At 54.7% G+C, this 19,406-nt stretch overlaps 1 protein-coding gene across 15 annotated transcripts in view; it reads left to right on the top strand.

Moving 5' to 3' along the window:
- Positions 1 to 15,218, top strand: part of PCBP3 (poly(rC) binding protein 3) — a 222,884-nt gene extending 207,666 nt beyond the window's left edge. For 8 of the 15 annotated variants that reach the window (XM_043875184.1, XM_043875183.1, XM_043875181.1 and 5 more), the window contains 6 exons: positions 142 to 183; positions 9,360 to 9,438; positions 9,864 to 9,923; positions 13,012 to 13,064; positions 14,021 to 14,190; positions 14,606 to 15,218. In XM_043875184.1, the coding sequence (XP_043731119.1) occupies positions 142 to 183; positions 9,360 to 9,438; positions 9,864 to 9,923; positions 13,012 to 13,064; positions 14,021 to 14,190; positions 14,606 to 14,642 (441 nt within the window). In that variant the 3' untranslated portion in view covers positions 14,643 to 15,218. Of the gene's footprint in view, positions 1 to 141; positions 184 to 9,359; positions 9,439 to 9,863; positions 9,924 to 13,011; positions 13,065 to 14,020; positions 14,191 to 14,605 lie in introns of those variants that run through there. The other 7 variants (XM_043875186.1, XM_043875180.1, XM_043875175.1 and 4 more) reach the window with 4 other exon arrangements.
- Positions 15,219 to 19,406: the final 4,188 nt, after the last annotated feature.

The following is a 19,406-nucleotide window of genomic DNA, read 5'->3' as shown; positions in this document are numbered from 1 at the left end:
GTGAAGGGGAAAGCCTTAACCAGAGCGCCGGGGCCCGCTGGCAGGGGAACCCGCCCCAGGAGGCCCTCATTCTGTGAGGGCATGCGGTGAGGGGACGTGTGGCCGCCGCTTCGCGAGCTGACGGTGTCTCTCTCTCTCCAGGCCTACACGATCCAGGGACAGTACGCCATCCCCCACCCAGATGTGAGTTTTCACTCTGCCCCTTCACCTCCTCTCGTCACCACTCCCTCCTCCCTGCATGCTGCTGTCAGTCGCTACTAATATTAATATTACACAATAATATTAATACGTTCTCCGTGTTCTTGACCTCTGTCGTATCCATATGGCCCTGAGTAACCTTTAACCTCTTAGCACTAATTCTCCCATCTGGAGGACTTGGCCTGGTGTCAGATTGTCCTGAGTGTGGCTGCCGTCCGGCTGTTCCTCCACACCCGCCCTGGTGGGCGGGGACAGCTCAGGCCCTGTGTGCACCTGTCCGGGCAGGTGACGTGCCATCAGCAGGTGGGCTGGGACACCTTGGACGGGCGTTGGAACCTTTGGTGAAGCTGTGCGCTCCCTTTCAGCCCCAGTTGGACCAAAGTCCCTGCGCCCACGAGAGCCTGGCCATCAGAAGCCCATCGAGCAGACAAGGCTCTGTTCTCGTGTTATGACACGTTCCACACCCAGGGCTGCTCCGGACTGTGTTCCAGTCTGAGTGTGGCGCTGCTGCTGGAGGGCTGGGCACCCTGAGAGCCACGCAGGGAGAACCTCGGGGCCACAGGGCTGCAGATGCGCTGGGCAGTGCAGTCGGCCCCGCTGGTCCCGGACAACGGCACACTGCGGGGAGGAGGGGAGGGAACGGGCTCGTGTGCCACTGCCTCAGCTGCAGCGAGCGAGATCCCACCTGAGATGTGTCCTCTGTGCTGGGAGGATGCGTCCACGTGCTGCTTTGTGAGAGCCGGGGGGTGCGGGTGGGGCTTTGTCCAGGCAAAGGGGCCGCAGGGGACTGGTGCCCTCCAGTCTTCTGTAGACCCTCGCTTTTTTGAATTGGCAGCTTCAGAGCCAGTTGCCTAAGATACAGAGCAGGGCAGGGAGGGTTTTAAGAATTAACTGACGCTAAGTACGTGTATGTGTGTGTGTTGAAAGCGCAGAGATTCAATTCACTATCATTGCAGGAAATTTCTATTGAGTAGAAAAGAAATAGTTTTATCCTTTAACATTCCTCATAAGCAACAAGTCAGATGGCTGATGGACGCAGGGCTGGGGGACCGCCCCCACGCCATGTGGGGCTGCCTGCCCTCCTCGTCCCACTGACCGTCGTTGGCTGTGACCCGGGGAAGGTGGGGTGCTAGAACCTGGGGTGGGGGAGGGTGCGTCTCCATGCAGAGTGAGCGCTCGTAGTGCTGGGGGCGGGTCTGTGAACCCCGATAGAGCACCCGCAGTGGTGGCAGAGGTTAGAGTGGAAGCCAGCTTCTGGGGTGGCACAGCCTTTGTTCCCCACCGCTGGCAGTCTCTTGCCTTCGGAATAGCGTCTGTACAAAAGCACATTCAGAGCTCAGCACACAGCAACCTGGGTCAGAGGGGCCAGTTTACCCCAGTGCAGCTCGGACCCGGACCCGAGGCTCAGACGTGCAGCGCTGTGTGGGGCCTGTGCTCCCGACTGAGGCCTCACATGCAGGCCGCTGATACCCAGGGGCACAGGCGCCTAGCGAGTCCCAGGGACTTCGATTGGTTTGGTGGATTGGTTTTTGTATCAGTCGGTTATTTTGCTCTTTCATGTGATGTTCTCAGTATCTCTTAAAAATGGGTAGTTTCAGGTTTTTTTTTTTTTTAATTTTTAAACTAATGTATAGCTGCTGTTACGTAGTTGCCTTGAGGGCTTCTGTGATGGCCCCTGTGTCCTCCAGACCTGCATGTGCCATGGAGCAGCTGTTGGGAAGAGAGCAAGACTCTGATAAAACGCTTCTCCTGCAGAGCAGAGAGTTGACAGCTCGAACCGTCACTGACAGAGTCTGTTCCAAACAAACGGTAACGAGTGATGATGGCCAGGAAGGCAGTTTCATCTGAGCTTAATACTCAGTAGGATTTTTTTTAAAGCTTTATTTCTTACAGCAGACTTCCCTGGTGGCTCAGACGGTAAAGCGTCTGCCTACAATTTGGGAGACCCAGGTTCAAACCCTGGGTCGGGAAGATCTCCTGGAGAAGGCACTGGCAACCCACTTCAGTATTCTTGCCTGGAAAATCCCATGGACGGGGGAGCCCTGTAGGCTATAGTCCATGGGGCTGCAAAGAGTCAGACACGACTGAGCGACTTCACTTTCACTTTCCTTAGAGCGCAAATATGATAATTTTAGAAAGTACTCATTTATTTTACAAGATAACTGAATACACCATTTAAACATTTCAACCCCAGTGACTGACACAGTCATATTCCTGAATCAGGCGTAGACCACGAGGAAATACGTTTCCTGCAGTGTTTCTTTGTGTAGAATTAAAGCATGTGCAGTTTTTCCTGCTTTCTGGTTTACCCTACTTGAGAATGAGGGCCCCACCCTCACCAGTCTTCCTCCAGGTCCTCACCAGGCTCAGGCCTTGTTTCACCAGAATCCTCCTGGGACTAATAGCTCTCAGGCATTCAGAGAGGCCAGGAATGGCTGGGTGGCTGGCCTGGGTCATGGCCGGTGGTCTCGGTCACAGCCGGTGGCCATAGATTACGGCTAGCAGTGGAAATGCTCCAGGACAGCTGCCCACTCCCCAACGTGTCCTGCTCGAGGGGTCAGACGTGGTTTCAGACGCAAGGGAGGACGACGGCAGCCACAACTCAGGATGCGGGAGGAGATGCAGAGCATCATCACCGCTGTCTCCTACCTCCACTCTTCCTGTCCCTGTGCTGATTATACCAGGAAGGAACTGTTTTCTTCTGGGAGAAGTGAGTCACCCTCAAGCACCCCACACATGAGGATCTTATATCTAGTCTTCAGAGTTCCCAAGTCACTCCCTTGCTCAGCATCCCCTCCTTAAAGGGGCCTGGAAGCAAGCAGGATTGAGATCAGAAGTTGGGCTGGACCAACGGGAGCCTGGGTGGACACCGTCCCCCGGGGTTCACAGGGAGGACATGGAGCTTCATGGAGAGAGCTCCAGAGCTGGGATCCAAGAGCAGCAGAGCTGTGGGTCCCCATGATGCTGGGTCTCAGCAGACATATTGAGTACCTGGGGGTAGGTGGGTGCTGTGGGTCCCCACAATGCTGGGTCTCAGCAGAGGCATTGAGTACCCGGGGGAAGGTGGGCGCTTCTTTGGCCAGGTCATTGCTTAGCGAGTAAGCAGTGGGGAAATTGGAAACCCCTGTGTTATAGTGAGTGGAGGAAACCAGTGGATCCTGTGCAGACGGTGGTCCCTGGGACCCCCTCACAGTGGACACAGCTAGGACAGAGCACCTTCCCCGCCTGCCTCCTCGGTGTCCCCACCGTCTCCCAGGGAGAGCCCTGCTGAGAGGGACCTGCATGGCTGCCCTGCTGATGCCCACACCTCTGGCTCCTTTTGGTGGTGGGGAGGCCTGCTGCAGAGCAGCTAAGAGGGCAGGTTAACTCCCCTCCCCACCCCTCCTCCAGGCCACACACCCTCTCTGGCCAAGCTGAGCTTCTTTTCAGTGGCAGGGCTCTCAGCCCACCCCTCCCAGAATCGGAACCTGGATTTTCACAAGACCCTGGATGACTTGTGTGCACGAAGGACTGAGAAGGAAGAACCCAGATCCAGTCAGAGCCCCAGGAAGAGAGGATAGGCGGGAGGGAGGGAAGACTCTATGATTGCAGAGAATTTCTCAGAATCAGTAACAACAGTCCTCACATTCAGCAATCATAACAAATCTCAAGCAAGATCAATCCAAATGCTTCTTAGGCATGTCCAAACAAAGCCACATGACACCAGAGACCAAAGCACATCTTCTGAAGATGGAGGGAGAAAGAATATCACAAAGGAGCAATGCAGGGGTCACAAGGTGGTGATGAAATAAAAGAAAACAACTATCAGAGGATCACCGAGGTCCAGGTGTTTTTCAGACGAACAGCCGTGACCTTCTAAAGGACGCCCTTCAGGAAAAGCAAAAGGACCGCAGAAAGAAGGCTATGAACACAAGAAAGAATGGTGAGCGAAGAAATCTACCATCTCTTTCCTTTTAAAAGAAGCACAAATCAGAAAGAAAACATTGATATTTTTGTCTACTAAAATGTAAACATCTGGATCAATGAAAACACACTTTGTAAAATCAAAATCAGTGCTAATTGCTGAGATTAACATACAGAACTAAATGGACCCCAAGAGCACAGTTAAGATTTAGGATGTGGCCAAGAGGATGAAAACATCCTAGGGCCACTGTAGCATTCAGGAGGCAAAGACGCTGAATTAGATGTTAGACGCAGATGTACGTGTTACAGTTTCAGAGTGGTGTCTAACAGAAAAGTGTTCACTTTTGTAACTTCATTAAAGGTGTGGGGTGGGGGAGACATGGGTGACCCGAAAATATCATTAATCAACACAGCAGAAAGGGAAAGAGAAAAGAAACCCTGGACGATCAGGGCAATTAAAATAAGACAACAGAAATTACTATACGTCTATGGTGACCAAAGTAAGAGAAACTTTCCAGTTAAAAAACAAGGTCTGTCAGATGTTTTAAAAATAAATAAATAAGCAAACAAAAACAAAAAAGTTTTCAGTTTTATTTCAAAGGGCACATCTAAAGAAGAAGGACCTAGACAAATTTTAAAAAAAGATAGGAAAAATATAGGAAAATACTAACCCAAAGAAGCAATATACTATTATTATTATCAGTGGGGAGAAAAACAAGACTTTAAGGCAAATCACTTACTCATTACATATTGATAAATTGTTCAGTTCACTCAAAGAAAGCAATTTAAATTTGTATGCACCTAAAACACAGCTTCAAACATATATGAAGGAAAAGAGTTAACAAACCATTAGGGGAATCTGACAGACATTGCAGCAAGGAGCCTGAACGTGAAGGCCAGGTAGACCAGAAGGAAGAGATTCTGACGGTCCCACCTGAGCCGGGTTAACCAGCATGCTCGGAGCACTCCCCAGCACAGCTGCCGGACCCATGAGAATGCTTACAAAGCTCCACGACACACAGAACACAGACTCACCGTCTCTCAAAAGCTGGAATCAGAGAGACAGTTCTCTCCCACAAAGCAGTAAGTTAAAATCAATAGTTAAAAGGAGATTTAAAAAAAAAAATCTCGTCCTTATTGAAACTTAAAGCCGACCAGAAGAGCACAGTGAAAGGAAAGACACACGACCCTTCTGGTCGGGACATCAGGGGTCCTCCCAGGTTGACATGCGGATACTGCAGAAGTGACACGAAGTCCCTCCTGCTGTTTTATGTGAAAGAGCAAAGGCCCGAGCCAGCAAGCTGGTCACACCAAGAACATCTGATAGGAAACAAAACAAACACTCCGCCTGTACCGAGAACTTCAATGAGAGAGAAAGCTGTAGCACTTTTAGAAGAAAAGATAGAATATCTTTCAGTTCACAGAAGCGCAGGCTATTAAGGAAAACAATGATGAATCTGACCACATTAGAATTTTTAAATTCTCTCAAGGCTCCATGAGGAGATTGGGGGAAAGATCTTTCTAGTACATGAAGCTGAACTAGAATGAGAACCTGAAATACGTAAGTTTACATGAATCAGCAGAAAACAGCCCGGTAGAAAGATGGGCAAAGGACACCAGCGAGCCCTTCACAGGAGAGGAGACTCACAGCCGGAACCACGCAGCGGGTCCCCTGATGAGCGTGCAGCTGTGTGCTCGTGAGTTCCCTCCTGAGCACTTGTCTGTAATTCATACCCTGACACGGTTCAGTGGGAAGGGCAGGTCATGGAGAAACGTCTGTGATGTGGCACCACCTCCCCTCCTTCCTCTCCTCAAATCCTGGCCACATTTGTGGTAGAAATACCTCAAAAAGTGGGAAGTCCCCTCAGCACCCAGTGCTGCTCCTTCCTTCACAAAAGGAAGAAATGGAGCCCAGGAGGCCCGGTTAAGGACGAAACCAAGACAGGACATGTCAGCTGACATCCAGCGGTCCCCCACTAGGGGGGAGGGCTTCCCCGGGCACCCCCATCCGGCCAGTCCTTCCCCAGGTGTCCCCTTACATCCGTGGGTGCCGGTGGGGGTTACGTGTGCTGGGGCCACGTTTCATAAAAGGCAGCAGGTACGTGCCGGAGGACAGGTCAGGGTCGGAGCAGCTGAACTTCTGAGGGTCAGACTTCCCAGGTGTGAGCAGAGCCCTCCTCCTGGGTCCTCCAGCTGTGCCTGTAACACGCATGGTGGCGGGCTCATCCGTCTAACTGGGAGACAGAGGATCATCCCCGGGTGTGGGGGCCACGGGCAGCCCAGTGGGGAGCCTTGTGAGTGCGATGTTCCTTCACCCAACTCATGCAGCAGTGCTTCTGCAGCCTGCCTGCCACCCGCGTGGGGCCCGTCTACCAGCTTTGCCTGTGTCCGCAGCGCTGGTCAGAGCTGGAGCCGACTTGGGTCAGTTCTCCTGCCCCCAGAGCCCCGATCTGCCCTGCCGTCCTGTCCAATACACAGCTGTGCACTCCCAGGGACTCGGGGACAGAGGGAGAGGGCCCTGCCCTTGTGGTGACCGCACAAGCCTGGCCGCCAGATGCACAGACACCGGCTGGGATGGAGCCGTGAACCCGGAGCCGGGAGCAGCCCAGCCGAGGCCCTGAGGCCTTGCACACAGCGCAGGCCCACTCCCGGGGCTCCTCACTGGCCTCCGGACCCCAGGTGAAGGGGCTAGAGCTCCCAGGGGAAGGGCTGGTCCCGGCCAGGCCACTGTCCATGCCCCAGTGCGGTGTTTGCAAGAAACCCCAGTGAAGTGAGCACAGGTGGCCTGCCTGCACTACCGGGGCTGTGGACGGCCACCTGGATGTTTGTTGTCTCTGGACATGGGTTTCCTCCTCCATCCTGGGAGCTCTGTCCCCGCCTTTGGCCCCCTTCTAGCCCTCTGTGTAGGTGGACTCGGGGCACAGCACCTGCCCAGCGTCCTAGTGACCCAGGGTGACTTGCTGTGCTCTGGGGTGGGGTGGTTTGCAGGACAGAGTCGGTGCTCCCACCACTGTCGTCCTCATGCCCCCGGCGCCCGTGGGTCCTTGCTGTCTTTCTCTCAACACGTCTCTGGAAGGAGGAGCTGAGCAGTGGGGTCCCCGGCCCGTCAGCCTCTTGCACAGGGTTGTCTTGCCTGTGGCACAGCAGTTGCCGGTCACTGCTCATCTCTCATCCCCAGGGCGTGGGCTGGTGTCCCCATGACAGCGATTCCTGGGTGTGCTCTCCTGATGCCTCTCAGGCTGCTTCCGTGCATGTCTGCTCAGGTCACCCTGAGCCCCGTGGTGTCGAGTTACTGGGCTGACATGCCAAGCAGCAGTGTGCTGTAAGCCCCAGCCCCACCTCAGAGGGGACTCTCAGAGCAGACTCTGACCCCGGGTCACCCTGTCCCCTCCTCGGAACCGCCAGACATGATGGCTGAGTGGGATGTGGCCAGTTCTCCCCGTGCCCCATCTCATCAGGGACTCTCAGAGCATGCCTGGCCCTCAGGGGGCCAGCAGCAAACCCACTCCTCTGTCACCCAGGGGCTCACCCTTAAAGGCCGGGATGTCAGAAATCCCAGTGTTTGTCCTTCTCTTCCCCCCACAGACTCTGCAGGATGGGACCAATGGGATGACTAGTCAGATCCACGTCTCACCTGGGGATGCCCACAACTCTCCTTGGGTGCCCCCACCTTCCAGCCACGGGGCTCGGTGGAGGCCTCAGTACCCTGGAGACACTCAGGCTAGATCATGGCATCCAGTCCCATCACTTCATGGCAAATAGATGGGGAAACAGTGGCTGACTTTATTTTTCTGGGCTCCAAAAATCACTGCGGATGGTGATTGCAGCCATGAAATTAAAAAACGTTTACTCCTTGGAAGAAAAGTTATGACCAACATAGACAGCATATTTAAAAGCAGAGATATTACTCTGTCAACAAAGGTCCGTCTAGTCAAGGCTATGGTTTTTCCAGTAGTCATGTATGGATGTGAGAGTTGGACTATAAAGAAAGCTGAGCACCAAAGAACTGATGCTTTTGAACTGTGGTGTTGGAGGGTACTTGAGAGTCCCTTGGACTGCAAGGAGATCCAACCAGTCCATCCTAAAGGATATCAGTCCTGGGTGTTCATTGGAAGGACTGATGCTGAAGCTGAAACTCCAATACTTTGGCCACCTCATGCAAAGGGTTGACTCATTTGAAAAGACTCCGATGCTGGGAAAGATTGAGGGCAGGAGAAGGGGACGACAGAGGACGAGATGGTTGGATGGCATCACCGACTCAATGGACATGGGTTTGGGTGGACTCCAGGAGTTGGTGATGGACAGGCAGGCCTGGTGTGCTGCGGTTCATGGGGTCGCAAAGAGTTGGACATGACTGAGCGACTGAACTGAACTGAGGCCTCCTTTGTGAAGGTCGGGTATTGCGAGCCTGTCCTGGAATGATCTGGCCCTCCATCCACTGGGCTGGAGAGGTGGGGCCAGTGGGTGAACCAGGGCTAAGGACACATCCAGAAGTCTCCAAGGCCAGGGGTGGGGTTTAGACAGCCCTTCTTAGGTGGCCAGGGCTCAGCATGGTTACCTCCATTCTCTGTTGTTCTTAGTGCTTATTTAAGAAGTGAGGCTCAGATAAAATAACTAAAGAAACTGCGTTTCAAAGCCTCCCACAAAAGTCTAGGGTTGGGGAGACAAAGGTCAGGTCACAAGGGACGGGGGAAGGGTGCATCTTTGGCTGGCCCCACAGGAGCCCAGCACCCTCCTGGCGGCTCTGCAGCACCCTTGGCTCCATAGCACCTTTGGGTGGAGCCTTCCAGCCCTCTGCCTGTGATCCCGGAGGCCCAGGAGGCGGGCTGTGGGCTGTGGGCCTGCAGGGCCCCCCACTGAGTCACCTCACTGTGTAGAGTGAGGACCAGCCTGCTATCTGGACCAGGAGTGCAGAAGGGAGGGAGCGTGGGTCTCCCGCCCACACGCCTGAGTCCCGTGAGTGAAGTGTGACGTTGAGGCTTCTAGGGGCCCTGCGGGTCCTGCTCTGTAGCTCTAGACCTCCCCGGTGAGCCCGGGCGCCCGCCTGACCGGGGCTGAGGGGGGGAAGGACTCAGTGCCTGCCGACCGACCGTGGCCCATTGGTTATTCCAGGCCAAGTCCTTGCGTGCTGCTGCGTCCGCCATGTGTCGCATGGCCCCCTTTCTATCTGTGCAGACTTCTGTTACGCGTTTTTAATTTGGTGTGACTTGTACTCGATAACAATAACCTTCTTAGCTCTCGTGTCCCTCCTACCCCAGCAGTTGACCAAGCTCCACCAGCTGGCCATGCAGCAAACCCCCTTTCCTCCCCTCGGACAGACCAACCCCGCTTTCCCCGGTACGTACCCAGCCGCCCTTTCTGACCTCTCTTCTCACCCGGGGCCTTTCTCTCTCCGAGCGTCTGTGTTCAGGGCAGTGAGCGGAGCAGGTAGGGCCGTCTGAGTGCTGGGCACAGCGCTGGGCACGCTGCCACGGGCGGGCAGGGGTCTGTCTGATGTCTCTGTGCGGGTCAGTCACCCCACAGCTGGCCTTCCTGAAGGAGACGCCTCCCCCTCGAGGGTTTGTCCTGCTCTGCTGCCCACTGGCCGTAGGGGAGGTCCTCCTGCAGGAGGCCATACACCCACCCGCAGGGTGGTCTGCCCGGACGGCACCCCCGTAGCGCAGGGCGGCGCACCAGTCAGACTTTGAGCTTCCCTAGTTGAAGTGACCTTGCTTCTCTCCTTGAGGGCAAAACATTAAATCTGTTTCTTCTTTGCTCTCCAGGAGAAAAGCTGCCTTTACACTCCTCCGAAGAAGCTCAAAATCTGATGGGCCAGTCGTCAGGTAAAATAAAGCCACGCTAAATGGAGAGCCAGCAAGCCAGGAAGGGACCTGGCGGGTGGAAGGGGCCAGAGGGCCACTCGCTGAGCGCCTCGGGGGAGGGCTGCCGCCGTCCGGGGCCGGCCCGAGCGGCCACTCCAGGTCTGCCCACGCAGCTCCCGGTTGCCACCTATGGCTCTGCAATCACGGTGATGGGTCAAGTCTCTGCCAATGTTCGGGGCACAGCTGCCTCGTCAGGTGGAAGGTCATTTATCCTCCCGGGGCACAGCATGGGGGGCTGGAGGGAAGGGCCGACCAGGCTGTGAGTTTTCGTAGGAGAGAAGACCACTGTGTGGTGGATCTGCACTAAATTCCCCCTGACGTGGCAGGGTGGGCGTGGATCCCCAGATCCCGTCACCCAGGCTTGGAGCAGGGGGCGTGGCTCCTGACAGGCTGTTTGGGAGCAAAGCCACTGGAAGCATGTGCCCTGGACTTGGCAAGGGCCCTGTGACAGAGGCGCCCGCCACGCTCTGACCCACTCCCCATGCAGGCCTGGATCAGAGCAGAAGAGCGAGGGTCCGGCTTACAGGGAAGCCGGGGAGGGGCTCAGCCGCCGCCCCCCACTGCTGTTCTGGACCTCAGGGCAACTGCCTGTTGTCTGTCCCTCAGGACCACAGGGGCCCGGCTGAGACCACGGGGCTCAGGGATTGTCTCTCAGGCTGAAAGCCCAGCTCTGATGCTCCGTGTGCTTGCTGTGGGTTTCTTCTCGGTGCGGCTTTTAATTAAGCTAATGGAGATTTTAGTGAGTGGAAATTAGAGGAAAACAGAATAATTTTGATTATGGAATTGGATACCAACCTCTGCACAGTTCCATATCTGGGTGATAACACGTGTCCAGGGCCTCTGTGCAGCCCTCTGCCGTTAATAGTGAGATTTCAGTAACCACCCAGCCCTGGTTTCCGGGAGACTGTCTGGCGGCCCCCAGGGCCTGGCCTTGCCAGGAAGAACGCTCCCTCACCACACCCCGACCCCACCACAGCCCTCCCAGCATGACCTCAGAGACAGGGGACTTGTGTTAACACATCCCTGTGACGACCTCCCTCTTCAGGGCCCCTGGGACCCTTGGAACTCAGGTGCACATACATCCCCATGCACACGCACACACCCCCCACGTGCATGGACACACACACGTGCCCCTTGTACATATGCATACACGCCCCACAATGCACATGCACACACACACACATGCACACGGGCACACACACTCCCCATGAATATGCATATCTATGCATATGGGCACACACATGCCCCCATGTACATATGCATACACGCCCCACAATGCACATGCACACACACACACATGCACACAGGCACACACACGCCCCATGAATATGCACACACACACACACATCTATGCACATGGGCACACATATGCCCCCATGTACATGTGCACCAATGCCCCCATGTACACACACACATGCCCTCCCATGCACACATACACCCCCCATGCACACACACCCCCATGCACACACACCCCCCATGCACACACACCCCCATGCACACACACCCCCATGTACACACACACACACCCCATGCACACAGGCACTCACACCACCCCCGTGCACATGCACACACACGTGCCATGGCAGCGGGTCAGGAAGCTGGATGGGTTGTCCTCACTCTGAGGCCGCGTCACACGTTCCCCGGCATCTGGGACTTGTGCAGGAGAGGCAGTGCTTGCGACTCCTGAGAGGACGCTCACCCTGGGATGGCTTTAGCACTTTTTCAACAAAGTCCCCTCATTTGGAAAACACAAACCAGGAGTCCTTGCATGGTACTCAGGACCAAGGCAGTCTCTGAGGTGACGTTTTAAATGTCACTGTTGACTGAATGTGCGTACAGATGGACGAGGGGCCGGTAACTGTATTGAAAATACCTTTACAAAAAGAGAGAAAGAGCAGGAGCTCCAGGTTTGCTGCGTAAGAAGCTGACGGGCGGCTCGGGCTGCGTTGGTTTGTTTGGCACAGCTGAGCCCGGTGCTCCACGGGCCCCGGAACAGCCTGCGCCTCGCCAGGCCCCCGTGCTCGAGACACCGGTGGCCCCCGCGCATCTTGTTCCAGGGACGTGGTTGCAGTGGAGGAGGACTTGCGGGCAGGGACCGGGCAGTCCCCTTTGTCAGGACCCCCTGGGCATGTGGGGATCAGGCTGAGGGGCAGGGACCATCGAGGGAGGAGCAGGGGGTGGGCAAAGGGCTCAGGTTGCAGAATGTTCCAGAGAGCGGCGCCTGTGATGCCTGGCTGCAGGGGTGAGAGGGGTGGGGCCGAGGCAGGACGGCAGGGTCGCAGCCACAGGCTTGAGCTTGAGCTGCCTCCTGACAGGGTGGAAGCGCCTGGCATGAAGGAGCACTCTGCCCGGTGATTGCCTCCCTCCCCTTGGGGCCCCTCAAGGCCCCCCGTTTTGTGGTCACTGTTTCTGAAGCAAGTGTGGGACTTGTCCTTGATCCTGAGAGGCTGGCTCTGACTTAGTGGGTCCTGAGCTGGGATTTGTAGAGTTGGAAGCTGCGATGTGTGAGGAACTGGGCCTGGGTGCTCACCTTCGGCCCACACACCCTGTGGAAAGGCACGTCTTCCCTGGCCCGGCTCTCAGTCCAGCCTCCCTGCCCCAACACTGGAAGTGCTGTGGGGGGCCGGAGCCACGGGGCCTGCAAGGGAAGTGAGGGGTGCCTGGGGCAGCAGAGGCGGCTGTGCTGGCGAGTCTGGGGCACCCAGGGCTGGTGTGACCACCCAGGCATAGCCACCAGGGTGTCTGAGCGACGTCTCAGGGGACTGTGCCACATGGCAGACAAGTGATGCAAGTTGCACCCAGAAGGAAAAGGGGAACCACCCCTGCCAGGTTCCTTCTCCCTGTTTGAGAGATGCTGGGTCAGGAGAGGGGTGGCAGTTGGGACCCAGAGCTCACAGGCCCCAGCCCCCAGCTGCGCAGACCCTGCCCTGGGCGTTCCCCAGCCCTGCCTGCCTGTGGCCAAGTGGGAAGCGGGGTCAGGTGCCCGCGTGGTGGGAACAGCCTTCCCCCAACCTTCCCCCGTCTAACCCTGTCCTCTCGCTGTGCCCAGGTCTGGACGCCAGCCCCCCGGCCAGCACTCACGAGCTCACCATTCCCAATGATGTGAGTACGTCCAGCCTCACCCACCTGTGCCCATGTGCATCCCCCCATTAAGCAGCTGAATGCCCTTGGGGGTGGGTGACGTCACCCCCAAGTTACCAGACAGGGAGGAGCCATGGGGGCTTCAGGGTGAACTCAAGAATGAAGATGCCAGAGCTGCCTGGGGATCCTGGCTGCCCAGTGAAGGCCCTGCCCTGGTCCAGGATCACCCTGGGGACAGGTGGTCCAGGAGCACCCCGAAGGCCCTTAGAGGGCCTCCCACACTCCCCCCCACACACTCCCCTGACATGCTTCCCTCACAGGGCCTCACACACTCCCTTCACACACGCCCCCATACACTCTCCCCATGCCCTCCACCACACAACCCCTGATATAATCCCTCACAGGGTCTCCCATACACTCCTCCCACGCCCTCTATCCACACTTCCCCCACATGCTCCCCTCACACCCTCCCTTACACACTCCCTCACATGCTCCGTTACACCCTCCTTCACACATTCAGTTATCTCCCAACCATCCTCTGGAGCCTCAAGTCATCCTAAGAATGCCGACTCCAGTCTCCAAACCAAGACACCAGGGTGGGTGTGGATCTGGTGTCCTTGGAGGGACAGCAGCCTGGGGGGGCATGGTGATGGCTGGGGACGTGCCTCTCCAGCTCCTGTGTCCACTCAAACATCTCTCCAGCCCGAGAGTGCAGCCTAGAGGGGCCAGCGTGGCCTCAGGCCCCCAGAGGACCCTGAGCCGGGTGAGGGGTCTCCATAACTGCAGGCTCTTCATTTGACGGGACTTCCTACAGTCGAGGCCTCGAGGCTCCCACCCTCCAGCAGGATTGGAGGCGTGCCTCTTGGGGCAACCAGGGGAGGGACCAAGGCAGCAGGACCCCCAGCTCCCCTTGCGTCTCAGCTACACTCAGGCCGCAGTGGATTGTCTCCAAGATGCTCCTGCGTCCTTTCTTCCAGCTAATAGGCTGCATAATTGGACGCCAAGGGACCAAAATCAATGAAATTCGACAGATGTCTGGAGCGCAGATCAAAATCGCCAATGCCACGGAGGGGTCATCAGAGCGCCAGATCACCATCACGGGGACTCCAGCCAACATCAGCCTTGCCCAGTACCTCATCAACGCCAGGTGAGGGCCTGGGTGGGGCCTGGACTGACCTGCCTCCCGGGGTTCTCTTCTAGGGGTGCTTGGGGAGTCTCCAGGTGACACAGGTCCACACGCACTCCTCTGTCCTCTCACACTAGACTTCCACCCTCCAGCCATGCCCACGTGGCCCCACACAAGTCGCTGGGCGTTGACACCCCGCATGGCACGCTGTGGGGAGCCCCACGTCCACACCTCCCTGGCAGGACGACTCCTGCAGCCCTCCCCGCAATGGCAGCAGAAAACGGCCGTGGCGGCCTGGTCCTGTCACATCCCCCTCACCCCAACCCCGTGCGGTGACTGGCATGCAGGCCCCAGGCTGGGAAGGAGGGGTCAGGACTCAGGACACCTCGCCCGTGAGAACACGGTGACCCGTGACCTGTGCCCTTGTCTCTTCCAGGCTGACGTCCGAGGTCACCGGGATGGGCGCTCTCTAACCCCACCGCGCCCCCACGCTCACCACCTGTGCAGACTGCCCCCCGCCCCCCGCAGATGTAGAGGTTTCTTTACCAACAGAAGCTATCTGTGCCTGCCCTAGACCTGTGCCCACAACGCTCCAAGTGTGTCGGGGGCCCCCGGCTCCACCCTGACACTGCTCCAAGTTCATTTACGCCTGCTCCTCACGCGTTGGCATGCCATGTCCATTATTTTAAAGGCTTTGTGGCCACTCCCATCCATGACGCTCTAGAAACGTCGTTCTGTAGTGTCCGTGTAACCTTTTTAAGACTTGGTTTGACGTGTGGACGTTGTCTCCGAGGCCCCAGAGCTGTGGCCGCAGGAAGCCGCGCCCCCCGGTCCCCTCGGCCTTGTCTCACATGGTCGCACGGGTCAGCACCGGGTGGGGTGCACATCTCCCTGTGTCTGAGAAGTGGAGGGCTCAGGGCTGTGACAGGGGAGGATGGAGTGGGCTGCTGGGCCCTGGGCATCTGTCTTTGGGGCTGACGGTGTGGACCAGCTGGGGAGGCACCTCTGCACTGGGTCCCAGTTCAATAAATGATGCGCGCTGCCCCTCATCTTGGACTCCTCTCTGTGACCCCCCCCGCCCCTCCCCCGCCTCCCACCACGCTCAGACCCCACACATACCGAGGAGCGGCTCCACCTTCTCAGACAAAGTGAGGTTCCACCTGCTCCCACCTTCAGGGTTCGGCTTGTATGAGTCTTGCTCGTCTTACTTCTGCCAAGCTGCTTGGATGGCAGAGATGTAACCCCAAGTCCAGCATCTGCAAGTGAGGCCACCCCCTCCTCCCCTGGTCACACTGTGCGCTCAGTGGCCCTGAGCTTCCCAGTGGGAGCCCATTCCTCTCCACTGCCCCCCCAGCTTAGCCCACCTGTGCTCACCCGCAGAGCCCACCGCACACCTCCCTGCTGAAGCCCGGGGGACCCAGGCCAGGGGCAGAGGGCTGCCTTGTTGTGTGACCCTGGGCCGCACGGGCACCGCCTCCTCGGGCCAGATCTGAGCTCACGGGCACTGTGGCAGGTGGGGGTCTGGAGGTGAGGCGAGGCCAAGCCCCTGCTGTGGGCACCACCCCCCTGCATGACCGAAGGTCCAAGCAGCCCAGGGGGCTCTTCCTTGGTGCCCACCCCTCAGCAGCAGCCCCTCTATGACTGCCCCATGAGAAGGCTGCCCTGCTCCTCAGACTCTGGCCAGGCCTTCCGTGCTCAGGCCATACAGGCACCCTGCCCCACCCTCCCTGGAGTTCGCTGGTGGAGGCTGGCTGCACAGCATAGAGACCCCCGGCTATACTGCAAGCCCAGCCGTCTAGGGCTGCAGCTCACTCACCCACTGGACACGTTGGCCAGGTGCAGGCCACAGTTCGGGGCCTGGAGGCGGCAGGGATGAGGTGGGCACCAGCCTTCCTCTGGGGACCTCAGTCAGCGGTGGGTGGCCAGCGGACAGGGTGAGGAGTGCCTTAGAGAGCCAGAGCCAACTGTGGGGGGGCAGGGGGATGTAGGAAGTGCTGTGTCAACGCTGGGGCTCGAGAAGCTGCAGGCCGAGGGGGAGCTGAGGCGTGGCCCCCACAGGGCACTCGTCTGGAGGAGAACAGCAAGTTGAGGGGCGGCCAGGGCAGCAGGAGCTGGTTCAGGGGGGCAGGGGGCACAGGAAAGATGGGGTGGGGCTGGGCCAGGGCACTGGCTCTGGAGGAGGAACACACAGTCTTCCCCTCGGATCTCAAGTGTGCTGTGGGAAAAAGAGGGTCTGGGCTGCTTGCACGGAGGCCCTCGCTCTGAGGCAACAGCAGTTTGCCCTCCACGTGGGGAGACTGCAGCTGAGGGTGGGGGAGACGGGAGCTTGGTTGGGGACATGCCGGGGTTGAGATACGCCAGCCCCACCGTCCAGGCAGGAGAGGCGTGGAAGCAGCAGGCCAGGTGCCATGGGAGGAGCCCTGAGGGGCATCACACAGGACACCCCTGGGCATCAGGAAGAGGGGTCTCACTTGTGCCACCCGGCCTGGGACCCAGTGTGAGGCCCAGATGAGATGCCGGTGTACCCTCACAAATACAACTGCTGTGGATATTCCGGTACAAGTCTTTGTCGGAGGTAAATACCTGGGAGTGAAGTGACCAGGGTGTATGCTGTGTGTGTCTAAGGAACTGTTGCGCTGTTGTCTGAAGTGGTTGTACCGATGTTTGTTCTCTCCACGTTGCATGAAAGCTCCAGTTGCTCCACGTCCTCAGCAGTGTGAGGCGTGCTCAGGCTGCTTAATATTAGCCGTTCTATGGGGTGTGAAATGTCATCTCTTCCTGATTGTAGCATTTCCCTTATGACACAATGTTGAGCATCTTTTCTCTGCTCGAATGTTTATTCAAATCTTTTGCCTGTTTCTTACTATGACTTTCTTATTACTGAGTTTTAAGAGGTTTTTTTGTGTTCTGGATATGAGTCATTTATGAGATACATCACATGCTTTGTAAATATTTTCCTCCATCCTATGGCTTGTCTTTTCATTCTCTCAGTAATGTCTTTTGAAGAGCAAAAGTTTTTGATTTTGATGAAGTCCAAGTTATTGATTTGTTTATGGATTGTGCTTTTATTCATTTATTTTTTTTCTGGATTGTGCTTTTAATGTCATATCTAGTAATCTTTGGCTAAACCAAGGTCACAAAGATTTTCCTCATGTATTTTCTTCTAGAAGTTTTGTACTTTTATTTTCTCACTGAATTGCCTTTGCTCCTTTATCAAAAATTAGTTTTCCCTATATGTACAACTTTATTTGGGGACTCTCTAGTCTGTTTGCTGATCAATTTGTCTATCTTTATTCCAAGACCATGCTGTTTTGATGACTGTAGCCTTATAATGTCTTAAAGTTGTTGTGGTCCTCCAACATTGTTCTTCTTTTCAAAGTTGTTTTGAGTATTTAAGTCCTTTTTCAATTTCTATATGAATTTTAGAGTCAGCTGATAATTTTACACACACACAAAAAAGTGTGTGCTCTGGTTTGGTTAGGATAGAGTAGAATCTATTGCTTAATTTGAGGATAATGACAGGTTAACAATATCAGGTCATTTGACCTGTGAACAAGGTATATCTCTCCATCTGTTTATGAGTTATTTAATTTCTTTCAAAATGTTTCATAGTTCTCAGTGTACAGGTTTATAAACTTTTGTCAGACTTACCCTGAAATATTTCATATTTTCCATACTGTTTTAAATATTTAACTTTAGTTTATAATTTTTCATTGCTAGTATATAGAAATACAGTGAATCTGTATGTGTGTGTGTATATATATATATACATATATATATGTATATATATATATATATATACATCTGTATGTATGTATCTATAGTTTCTTAGAGTCTGTGCAAACAATAGAAAAGATCAATGAAGCTAAGAGCTTATTCTTTGAAAACATAAAGAAAATTGATAAACTTCTAGCCAAACTCATCAAGAAAAAAAGGAGGGTCCAGATCAATAAAATCAGAAATTAAAAAGGAGAAGTTTCAAGCAATACCACAAAAACACAGAAGATCATAGGATTAATACAGTTATAAGTTCAGTTAAGTAGCCCAGTCGTGTCCGACTCTTTGAGACCCCATGAACTGCAGCACACCAAGCTTCCCTGTCCATCACCCACTCCCGGAGCTTGCTCCAACTTGTGTCCATCCAGTCAGTGATGCCATCCAACTATCTCATCTTCTGTCATCCCCTTCACTCTGCATAGAAGTTAAATAAGCAGGGTGACACTATACAGCCTTGATGTACTCCTTTCCCAATTTTGAACCAGTCCATTGTTCCATGTCCAGTTCTAACTGTTGCTCCTTGACCTGTATACAGATTTCTCAGGAGGCAGATAAGGTGGTCTGGTGTTCCCATATCTTGAAGAATTTTCCTTGGTTTGTTGTGATCCACATGGTCAAAGGCTTTAGCATAGTCGATGAAGCAGAAGGAGACATTTTCTGGAATTCTCTTGCTTTTTGTATGATCCAATGGATGTTGGCAATTTGATCTCTGGTTCCTCTGCCTTTTCTCAATCCAGTTTGTGCATCTGGAAGCTCTCGGTTCACACACTGTTGAAGCCTAGCTTGAAGGATTTTGAGCATTACTTTGCTAGCATATGAAATGAGTGCAATTGTGCATTAGTCTGCACATTCTTTGGCATTGCCCTTCTTTGGGATTGGAATAAAAACTGACCTTTTCCAGTACTGTGGCCACTGCTGAGTTTTCCAAATTTGCTGGCATATTGAGTGCAGCATTTTCACAACATCATCTTTTAGGATTTGAAATAGCTCTACTGGAATCCCATCACCTCCACTAGCTTTGTTGGTAGTGAGGCTTCCTAAGGCCCACTTGACTTTGCACTCCAGGATGTCTGGCTTTAGGTGAGTGATCACACCATCATGGTTATGTGGGTCATGAAGCTCTTTTTTGTGTAGTTCTGTGTATTCTTGGCACCTCTTCTTAATGTCTTCTGCTTCTGTTAGGTCCATACCATTTCTGTCCTTAATTGTGTCCATCTTTGCATGAGATATTCCCTTGGTATCTCTAATTTTTTTTTGAAGAGATCTCTAATCTTTCCCATTCTATTGTTTTCCTCTATTTCTTTGCATTGATCACTGAGGAAGGTTTTCTTATCTCTCCTTGCTATTTTTTGGAACTCTGCATTCAGGTAGATAAAGGTTTCCTTTTCTCCTTTGCCTTTCACTTCTCTTCTTTCCTCAGCTATTTGTAAGGCCTCCTCAGACAACCATTTTGCCTCTTT

The sequence above is a fragment of the Cervus elaphus genome, chromosome 19 (genome assembly GCF_910594005.1).
Source record: "Cervus elaphus chromosome 19, mCerEla1.1, whole genome shotgun sequence".
NCBI lineage: Eukaryota > Metazoa > Chordata > Mammalia > Artiodactyla > Cervidae > Cervus > Cervus elaphus.
Note: the sequence above shows the minus strand (reverse complement) of the source record. Positions and strands in the feature narration are given on the sequence as shown.